The sequence below is a fragment of the Acinonyx jubatus genome, chromosome D1 (assembly GCF_027475565.1).
Source record: "Acinonyx jubatus isolate Ajub_Pintada_27869175 chromosome D1, VMU_Ajub_asm_v1.0, whole genome shotgun sequence".
Taxonomy (NCBI): Eukaryota; Metazoa; Chordata; class Mammalia; order Carnivora; family Felidae; genus Acinonyx; species Acinonyx jubatus.
In genome coordinates, this window is record NC_069390.1 from 52,520,265 (window position 1) to 52,530,939 (window position 10,675).

The 10,675-nt window shown below is 42.0% G+C and overlaps 1 protein-coding gene across 1 annotated transcript; it reads right to left on the reverse strand.

Annotated features, from left to right (window-relative positions):
* Window positions 1-8,780: 8,780 nt before the first annotated feature.
* Window positions 8,781-9,997, reverse strand: LOC106966101 (olfactory receptor 51I2). The gene has a single exon (XM_015062176.3). It carries the CDS (start codon window positions 9,856-9,858, stop codon window positions 8,920-8,922), a length of 939 nt encoding a protein of 312 aa, XP_014917662.1. The 5' UTR covers window positions 9,859-9,997; the 3' UTR covers window positions 8,781-8,919.
* Window positions 9,998-10,675: the final 678 nt, after the last annotated feature.

A 10,675-nucleotide genomic window follows, 5' to 3' on the forward strand; every position in this document is an offset into this window, starting at 1 on the left:
TCACAAGTTGCCACAGATGACTTCTCTCAGATCTAACAAGGAAGAGGGTCTTCAATTAGGCTCTTTTATTTGTCCCAATGAACTAGTTACATCTATGCTTTCAAGTAAATCTCAAACACCTATGTAAACCATGCTATAACTGAAGATTGTTACTTGAGATCAAAGGTATCACCTAATACATTTTAAAGGAATAATACTTTGAGTATCTTTAAACTTTAAAAATTAAAGACACACAATAGCTGTGACCAACTTTTGACTTTTGAAATAAATAAGACTATTTATGAGTCTTATAAAATGGAACCTATATGCTTGACATTCTGACTATGCAATACAAATGTTTACACCTGAACTTTACAATTTAAAACAAGGAGAAAAAATTTGTGGAAAAAATTATATATTTCTATTCCTTGGACTTGACTTGGGGGATGACTAACTTTCTTCTAGAGAGCTAGTTAGCACTCTAAATGGAAGGTTAACAGATACCAGTGATTGATGGTGGGGCGAGTCTGCTTCAGAGGCAATGGCAGTTGGGCCCACAATTTGCTGGAATATGGACTTTCATGGCTTTAGTGAGCACCCAAGCCCAGAGACTTCAGCACATGCTACAGCAGAGCTGTAAAGTAGAGAAGCTGAAGAATATCAGGACATTCAGAGAACATAATCCCTGTAGAGTAACAGCCAGGAGGAGAGAGTAATCATCTGAAAATTCATGCAAAACACATAGAGCACAACCCACATAGGGCACGTCAACACTTGACAGAAGTAAACACAAGCACGGCAGCTTTCACTGGACAGAGAGCAGGCTATGGCATATGTCAGCTCTATTGGATGACTGGAGGAGGCAGACACTGAGGCAGAAACTTAACACTTTTTAAAGAAACATCCTTTTCCATATTTGTTTTCTCAAATCATCATCAAATAACTTTTAAAAAATAAAGCCATAAGGACTGAGTGACATGATATTGCCCTAAACATAGCAACAATATATATCTGAATCTTCTCTGAACACCACCTGAATGCAAAATTCACCATCCATTACAAAAAATGAAACAGAATAAAAATATAGAGATAACATCTTCGACAGTATTAGATGACAGAGAAATGACAAGTACCCTCGAACAAGATAGTTATAGCCAAAGCACAAAGTTAGAAAGTATTTGGTAGGGAGCAGTGGAGTGAAGGGTAATAACCAAGCTTATTTCAACAAGAAATGCCCCCCCCATCACAAACATTCACCCCCAACAGGAGAGGATGGTAACCTAAACAGAAATCTGGGCAGGTGACCTTGAGATTGACTGGTGAAACTGGGAACAAGCCTTACAAGGTCCAAGTCCTCATGCACCTGAGAGGATCAAGCAATGCTGTGGTGCTCCTAAGCATTTGAGAATCTCAGAAGTGTTCAACAAATAAGCTTTTCCAGGAGGTTTTAACCTCAGCCTGAAGGGAACCAGAGATAAACAGATAAAGATCACTGAGTAAGGAAGACTGTACTGATGACAGGTGCAGGCTATAGAGGAAGCAGGTGCAAGATAGCGCCACAGTACAGAATAAAATTCTCAACTGCATGTACCCCTTGGAAGGAAGGTTTGGAGAGCTCTAGGGTTGGAACAGAGGGAGGGAGCTAGACATCTTCTGGAAACAGTCTTAGCTCTGAGACACACAAGTGGCCTCAAAAATCGGTGTTCCTTTGCGCTGTTTGCACAATAGACGGCGCCCGAGAGCCACAAAGCTGGAAAAGCTACTGGCCATCCCCTCCCAGTCCAGAGAATCCCTCTCTCAGTCACCTGGAAAACCATCCTTCTCTATGTATGGGTCCAAAAATCGGATATAAACTAACTCTCCACACAGATATGAGCGAAAAAGAAAGGAAGGAGAAAGATTAACCTACGGCCCTTAAAGTCATGCTTACAATTACAATGGGAATCTTTCCTCTTCTTTTAAAACTATTTTTATATCCTAATGCTTTGGTATCTATAACTGAATATCAGAAACCATATGGCTGACTTCAGTATTTCATAGGTTCTCCAACCACAGAATTGAAAAGTCACAGAATAAGGGGCAGAGTGAGTGCTAGGTGTAACACAAAGTATTTCTGTCATCATTTTGTTCAGTGATGCCTTATTTATTCCTTTAGCAAACACGCATGGAATGACTAACCTGTGCTGAGCACTGGGGAGGGGGCAGTGATAAGCACTGCTTCCTGATAACAAAGAGCATGTGACACTGGGAATGTTTTCTTGTGTGTGTCTCACCAGTTGAATATAAATGTGCTGGGCTAAGCTCTGAATAAGTAAGGGATCACTGCACAAAAAAAGTGAGAAATCCCTTTCATTGTTCTAGAACTGTTCACCTGTCAATCCTTAGTTGGACAAGGACCACTGGGGTGTACACACACACACACACACACACACGCACACACACGCACACACACACAGTAAATATGACCTATGCATACTGACTGAATTAAAGAAAAATATACTGAGGAGGCAGAAAATTAAAAGTTCTTAATTCATTAATATAGAAAAAATCCTTTACATTTATTCATGTATATATGTATATGTTTTACTGCTGCCTAAAAAATATTGATCAAGTTACTAATTAACAGTATGTTAAAAGAAAACTTTTCTTTTGGACATAAATTGCATGTGTTCAAACTGGTAAGGTTAGTATTTAATCTGATATCTAAATAAATGATACATTTATAAACCTGTTTATAATATTTCGTGTGGTTTGAAGGCTAACACAGTTAAGAAAGTGTATTGAAAATAAACCAGGATTGATTTAAAACTCATGTACAATTAATTGTCCAATTTATACCTAAGATGTGTCTTTTAACTTTCTTTCTCCCTAATAACTGTAAACTTGTTTTTCTACATTATTTGTAAAAACGTTCTTGCACATATTTGGATGCTAAATGTTGGATGGTAATAGAATGTAACCATTAATCTCCATCCTTGCTGAATAAATGAAATGAGAGCTATTTCCATTCCAGTGTTTGTAACCCAGGCATATAAAGTTTTGGATATATGTTTCGCAGGAATTTCTTTGAGTTTCAGATTTATTTTACTTGCTTCTAAATTTCATGTAAGATTTGTTTATGAAATTGCTGACTCCAGAATTTTGTGTTAAAATCCACCGTAGATTTAGTTTATACAATGTCATGTCAAATGTCCAATACAGAAAAGCCACTTAACACTCTGTCTCTTCTAAGCTGTTTAATATTCACAGAGGATTTTGTCTCAGTCAGGGACAATGTGCTTGACCACCAAGACTACTATTTAAAGTTGACTCGGAGCCACTGTTGCTTACAGACCGTCTTCTGTGGTAAGAATACAGACAGCCATTCAGGAAGCTTCTTACTCCCAGGTTGTAATATGGGATATTTGCCCTTAGTAAACACATCTTGCGAGACTTTTTCATAACACTACCATCTCCCTTCAGGCAGTTTTCTCTCGCAGACCCTAATGACTAAATTTCATAATCACGGAGCCCTTAAAACGAATATGGTGCCTCCCATGTTGTAAGTCACAATAAATACTTTTGGAGGGATAAAGGAATGAGCTGTGTTTCTTTTAAGCAAACCAGAAGTAAAGATTGTGAGGAAAATAGTGTGTCACCAGAATTCTATCCACTCCACTAAAAAAAAGTGCTTTTTTTAGACTCAGGATTGAATAAAAGATAGTGACTAATATCTGTGCTAGGAAAAATGGAGATTGAGAAAAAAATTTTTTTATTAACACGATTACTGGCCGTAAATGTTGTAAGATCAAAATTGTCCAATAACCAGCTCTGTCTGTTGCATTTCTATTAATTGAGATCTGTTTATAATCTAAATTTTTCATAAAGCTTGCCACACATCCATGCTTTGGATGAGTGATGCATGACTCCAGAAATGTATCATAAGTTTTGGCTGGGGGCTGTACTTTCTTTGTGAAGAATGTTGGGGGCTTATGCAAAGTTCAACAAAATAGCCAATGTTTAGGTAGTGTCAGCTGACTCCTGAGTGACACATGTAGAAACAGACTAAATCAAATAATCATTGAACAGATAAAGTATCTCCTCTATTTATTTTCTTACATATATTTGATAAAGAATTTTTCCACGGGTAATAGCAGAAAAGAAAAAAGAATAAAAACACTTCATATGAGAAATATGAATACAAACCACATACACCTACACCTAATCTGACAAATCCATTGAACAAGCTGTTGGCCTCTGACTTTGGCTTGAAAGATCCTCTAGAGGTTCCCAAGTATTATTTGAAACTACCCCCATATTCTGAGGACAGGAAGAACCCGGAGAAAGATGCAGGCCGCCCCAGATCTGTAGGTTTTAAATTTTGCAGATTTAACAAGGAAACTTACATACTAGGTTTGTCCTGGATGACCCAAGGCCAGTACATCTTCACACCTGCTGCCAGAATCTTAAAAGTTTATATACAGGGGGTCGCCTGGGTGGCTCAGTCAGTTAAGCATCTGACTTCAGCTCAGGTCATGATTTCGCAGTTCGTGGGTTCAAACCCTGTGTTGGGCTCTGTGCTGACAGCTCAGAGCCTGGAACCTGCTTTGGATTTTGTGGATTCTGTGTCTCCCTCTCTCTCTGCCCCTCCTCCACTTGTGCTCTCTCTGTGTCTGTCTCTCTTTCTCTCAAAACTAAATAAACATTAAGAAAAAAAATTTAAGTTTCTATGGAGGTTTTACCTGGGCTCAGTCATGTATATTTTATAGAAGGTTTCAGCAAGACATGACTATCTCAAGGCCATTTCCTTGGGGCTGCATTAGGGAGAGGGAAGACAAACTCTATGCACATTCCAAGGACAGCATCAGGGGTGAGAAGCCCCCACTGCTGGGATCCAGCTCTTGGGTCAACCAGCAGCCACGACTTCTCCATGACCTTCCCAACAGACATTCGTGTTCAGGTGCTGCTTGATAAGAGGTCCTCCTCTTCCCCTGCATGGGGTAATTGCTCAGCAGGGACCCAACTACTTGTTTGAAGTTGGGAAGATAGTAATTCACAAAGTGACTGCTGACTTCACGAGCTGTTCGTTGTTTCTATGAAACTTGAGCCCTCTTCAGGGCACACACCCCACTGAGCTGTCTGGAGGGCATTCCTGTGCTCAGTGCACAGCCACCAACACATGGATCCCCTCTTTCCTGAACATGACACAGGGTGGTGCAGGGTCCTGAGTCCACCCTGCATCAGCACGGTGGGAAAATACGTGCAGCTGACCAAAGAGGGTCGGATATTCTCCTGACGAGGCAATGCCCTTGCTGGGGAGAACTGTAACCCAGAAGAAAGGTCGTCTGTACCCCTGATTCTGGGGAAGAGCGCTTCTCATCCTACTGAATCACAACAGCAGCAGCAAAGCTGTCCCATCCTAGCAGAACTGATCAAGTGTGGAGATGGCTTCCTGGAGGTGGGGTGAACCTCAGTGGGACTGAGAAAGTGGGGCTGATGGTCAGCCATGCCCAGGGGCCTGGTCATCGCCCTCTGCTACCCTGCTCTCATTTCTGAAGGTTCTCCCACTTCCTGGGCTCACACAGAAATTAATTGCATGGAAGGCCACACAACGTGGAGGTGTGTTTTCTCAATTCTGCATCACATTCTAGTTGTATTGAGTTTACTGTGAGTCTTACTATGAGGCATGGGGGTCAGGAATCCTATCCTATCATAAAGTTCGTTCTAATTTATTCTGTCTCTTCACTGACCTGATATGATTTGAAGGTTTGTGCTTGAGAGTTAATGGCCAAGAAAGGATTCTTGAGACATTTTGGGTGCAAAAAGGTGATTCTTGTTAAAGCATGGGGACAGGACCTGTGAGCAGAAAGAGCTGCGCTGGGAATGTGAGGAGTGACTGATTGTATACTTCTAAGTTGGTGGAAGGAGGGTGGATAGAGATAAAGTAAGTTTCTAAAGAATTTTAAAGCAAGACTTTGAGGACCTTGCAGGGCTAGATGCTGTTTAGATATGGTTACCTTTAGGGGCACCTGGGTGTCTCAGTCAGTTGAACATCTGACTTCGGCTCATGAGTTCAAGCTCCGCATCAGGCTCCCTGCTGTCAGCACAAAGCCTGCTTTGGATTCTCTGTCCCCCTCTCTCTCTGCCCCTCCCCTCCTTGTGTTCTCCCCCAAAATAAATAAATATTTAAAAAAAGGATAATGTTACCTTCAGTCTTTAATAAAACATAAACATTAAGGCACTCAGGCAGCCATGAGTTCCTTGAGGAAGGTCATGGTCTGCATGTTTCAGGTACGTATCAGTGGGCTGCAAGCTGTAAAGAGGTTTAATTTCAGCTACATTTCTCTTGCCTTTGTTCTCCTCATCTGACCTACCCCACACAGGCCCTGGAGGATGAGATACGAGCCGCTGACAGGCAATGCCAATTTATACCACAAGGTGGGAGACACTAGGGTCCTTGTCTCACTGAGTCCAGGAATGAATCTCCCGGACAGCCACGACTGAGCAAAGCAGTAGTTTATTGAGTGAAAGTAACAAAGTTCTCAAGAGTGAGAGGGGTCCTGACTGGGCTGTCACCAGGGATTTTTATCCCTGACTCTTTATTGGGACCTTATCGGGAACTGTTTGTGAGAGTCCATCCATGGTGCTTAACATAGGCAGGTCTGGAATGTGTTGATCCTTTTTTGCCCCCAAACCCTGCCACTGCTACAGTCAGCCTCCCTGAGGGTCCCATATCTACCCCTGCTTACTGCTAACCCTTTCCCTGATCGGCATGACCTTTGTTACTCAGAGATTAGCCCGCCACACACACACACACACACACACACACACACACACACACACACACAGAGTTCAATATTGTCCCCACCCAAACTTAGCTGAACCATGATTAGTGTTTATTTCTAAGGTGACTTAATTTTTGAGGTGGACTTTAAGGGCCCAAACCAAAATAAATATAAAATGCTCTCTGTTCCTTATTACTTGGCCAAAATCCAGGTATTTCTCCATTTCAATAGGGAAAAATGTTGAGTTAAAAAAAAAAGCTTGTTATGAAGAAAGAGGCAAAGAGAGTTTCTATGTAAAGCAGAAAACTGGGCTTGTTTTTGGCCTTCTTAGGATAAAAGACTCAGGAGTGCCTCTATGTTATGGCACCTGCCTCATACGAGGAAGAGAAACCTAAAAGTACCTTTTCTCTATCCCCTCAGACAAGCCGCTGTTCTAATTGATGATGGAGAAAGAAGGGAGGAAATTAAGTGGAGAGGAGCCAGCAGCGCTTAGAGGAGACTCCTATTCCAGTGCTCCCTGTCCTTTCTCCTTTATACCCTGGGCTGTCAATGTCAGGTCTGTGGTCATAGGGACTGTCTTCCCCTCTCTCCCCAGGATGGGAATCAATGACAATTTCCCCAAGTCTTGTTTTTTATTTGTAAATTCTCTCAACACTGCACTCAGGGCATTACAAATTGTTACTATTATTATTTGATTTGGCAATATAGAGCTTTTTGCAAGAATCAATAAGGTCACTATTTAAACTGACTGAAGACCACAGTCTGACTCATTATTTTCCATTTGAAAACATGCTGAGCATTGGTGGTCAGTCACGCTTGTAAATTAGCTTATTTAGTGGATAAGAGCACTTACATTAAGAGTCCTGTATTTCACTTATGGGCATATATGGAAACCGGGATCCCAAATACTTAAAATGTTTCCATTCAGAAATGGGTCCTTCCCTCTGGCACCTGATACTCCTCCTTCATATTCCTTCAGGAGAGCTTCACAGAGAGAAAACTCTGGATAACTTTATGCTCAGCTGTGCTGAGGTCTCTAACCCAATATTTCTGGTGAGTAGGTCAGTCTCCACAGGGCACCTCCTTTAATTTAGTCTAGATGTAACCACATACGTCATCTGAGAGCAATCAAGTATGGCCAAGGAGTTTCCCTGCTATCAAGGAAAGAGTGTGAAGAAAACCATTTTAATAGAAGGTTGAAAATAATTATTTTATAAGACCTAAACCATAAATTCTCTATTCTGCCTTTCCTAAGCCCTGGTAGCTAGAAATCCTAGAAAGGCATATTTTTGACATGTCTTAGCTCATAGTGTGGGAAACAATTACAATCTCAGGAAAGAAAATGAAGAGAAATCATGCACTTACTTAGTCCAATGTCCAAAAGTACAAGGATCTATGGTTCAGATATTGAATATTGTTTTCCCTGTGGGAGGACAGATTGGTGAGCAGATGAAGGAAACAGAGAAGATATGGAGTTTCTTCTAGACTCAGCTTTGAGCAGTTCCCCTCAGTCCCATTTGTTCATATATCTTATGGCAGGTTCTGACCGTTCATCAAATTTCACGTTGTGAATTTGAAACAGTGGAGGTGAAGGGAAGGACAACAGTGGTAATGTTAGCAGTCAGACTAACTCGACAGAGAGACAGTATGGTAGGGGTTAGAATACTCAGAGTGGAGACAGACAAGGACTGAGTCTCATCTGGGTCACCTATCATCTGTGTTACTCTGAAAAACAAACTTAATTCTTTACACCTCATGAGATTGTTGGGAAGGTAACATGAATTAATGAACATTAGTAATTTCTAACAGATACTGGCATTTTTAAAGTCTTAATGTTTTAATTATTACTACATCAATAAGAGATTTTTTGTGTGGGAAATGAATAGTTTAGATGGATCTTCCTTTCAAGTTGTGTCATATCATTCAAGTGTCCCCGATTTTCACCTTTCTGTGAATGACATTGAGTATATTGTGAATATACTTTCATATGTTTTATGTACAAATTGTTTAGCTCCATGTCCTGCTCTTTTACTTTTCCCCCACCACACAATCTGTCTCATTGTTCGTGATATGAAGATGATGATGATGGCAATGGTGATGATGATGACGACAATGACACGACAGATGAAGACTTATGGCTACAGTCAACATCAGATATTAAAGGCAAGCGTGAAAGTCATGTTTTCATGCGCCGAAACATACGGACAATGGTTCGGCGGATCTCCTTTGTCTTGGCGCTGTAAATGAGAGGGTTGAGCACAGGAGGTACAAAGAGGTAAACATTGGACATGAGGACGTGTACATAGCGTGGGGCATGCTTCCCAAAGCGGTGCACTGTGGAGACCCCAATCATCGGTACGTAAAACACAAGTACAGCCAAGATATGTGACACGCATGTGTTGAGAACTTTCAGGCGTTCCTCTCGGGAAGCGATGGCCATGACCGAGTGCAGAATGAGCACATAGGAGAGGAAGATAAGAAACATGTCCATGCCAAAGGTAGATACAAGAACAAAGAATCCATAGATGCTGTTGATAGTGATATCAGCACAGGCCAGCTTCATCATGTCTGGGTGAAGGCAGTAGGAGTGGGAAAGAACATTGGATCTGCAGATAGGCAGCCTCTTGAAGAGGAAGAGAAGGGGAAGGAGGATGATGAAGCTCCGAGCAGCCACAGCTATGCCTATTCTGGCAATGACTTCATTGGTGAGCACGGCAGCATAGCGCAAGGGATCACAAATGGCCACATAGCGGTCAAAGCTCATGGCCAGCAGAATGCCCGACTCCATCATGGAGAAGGAATGAATGAGAAACATCTGAATCAGGCAGGCATCGAAGGCAATGTTGCGGACATTGAGGCAGAAGGTTCTGAGCACGGTGGGCAGTGTGGCCATGGACATGGCCACGTCACTGAAGGACAGCATGGACAGGAAGTAGTACATGGGCTCATGGAGGCTGGGCTCCACTCGCACGGCCTGCAGGATCACAGTGTTGCCTCCGAGGGCCACAGCATACATGACACAGAGGGGCCCTGCTAGCCAGGCGTGAGAGCTCTCCAGACCAGGGATGCCGGTCAGGAGGAAGGAAGCAGGATGAGTGACATTGAACAGTCCCATGGTGGGGGGGAGGCCAGGGCACTTTTCAGGATTGGAACTTGGGGACTTCTGAGAGTTGCCCCTACTCGAGGGCAAGAAGCCAGGGAGTAACACACACAGGGGGTGAAGTCTACACAGGTGGAAACTGATGCCTTCCTGAAATCATTGGTTAGGGGAAAACACAGGCATTCTTCTTTTCTTCATATTGTAGGATCATCAGGCTATAGGCTTGGCTAATAACCTGTTTTATAAATGAAGGAAGACATTGGTAAAGCTTCACAAATATCAACTAGGTACAAAGTAAACATTTGAGTCATGTTATGTTAAGCAATATTATCTACCATTTTAAGGTGTCCCTGAAGTAACTTTGACTAGAAATATGTTAAGTGCAATTCATAGGTAGTTATTATAAAGGATACTGGCACTTTGAGTTATCAATAACTCACGCTATTAACCCCTCACCACATAGAAAGCCTCATGTACTGCATTGCTCAGCTTTTGTAAAATGACACATGACTAACTGCGTTCTACAGGTTAAGCCACAATGATTTCTTTGTGAGAGTGTTTACATATTGAATTCTCCTGTCATTCTGATACTTTGGAAACCCTGTCATGTTCATTCCCTCATGATGGATGAAGACAGTGACGGCCAAAAGGCTTTTCGTCTGACAAAACTGTTTCAGGTTCAGGCACCCATCTTTGGGAGAAGAACTCCAGAAATATTTTCCCTTCCTCTTTCCTCTGCCAAACCTAACAAAGCAAGGCCACAGCATCTTAGATTCCTGGCTGATTAGGGTGGAGGAGCTTGGAGACCCAGGTACCTGAAGGCCACAGAAAT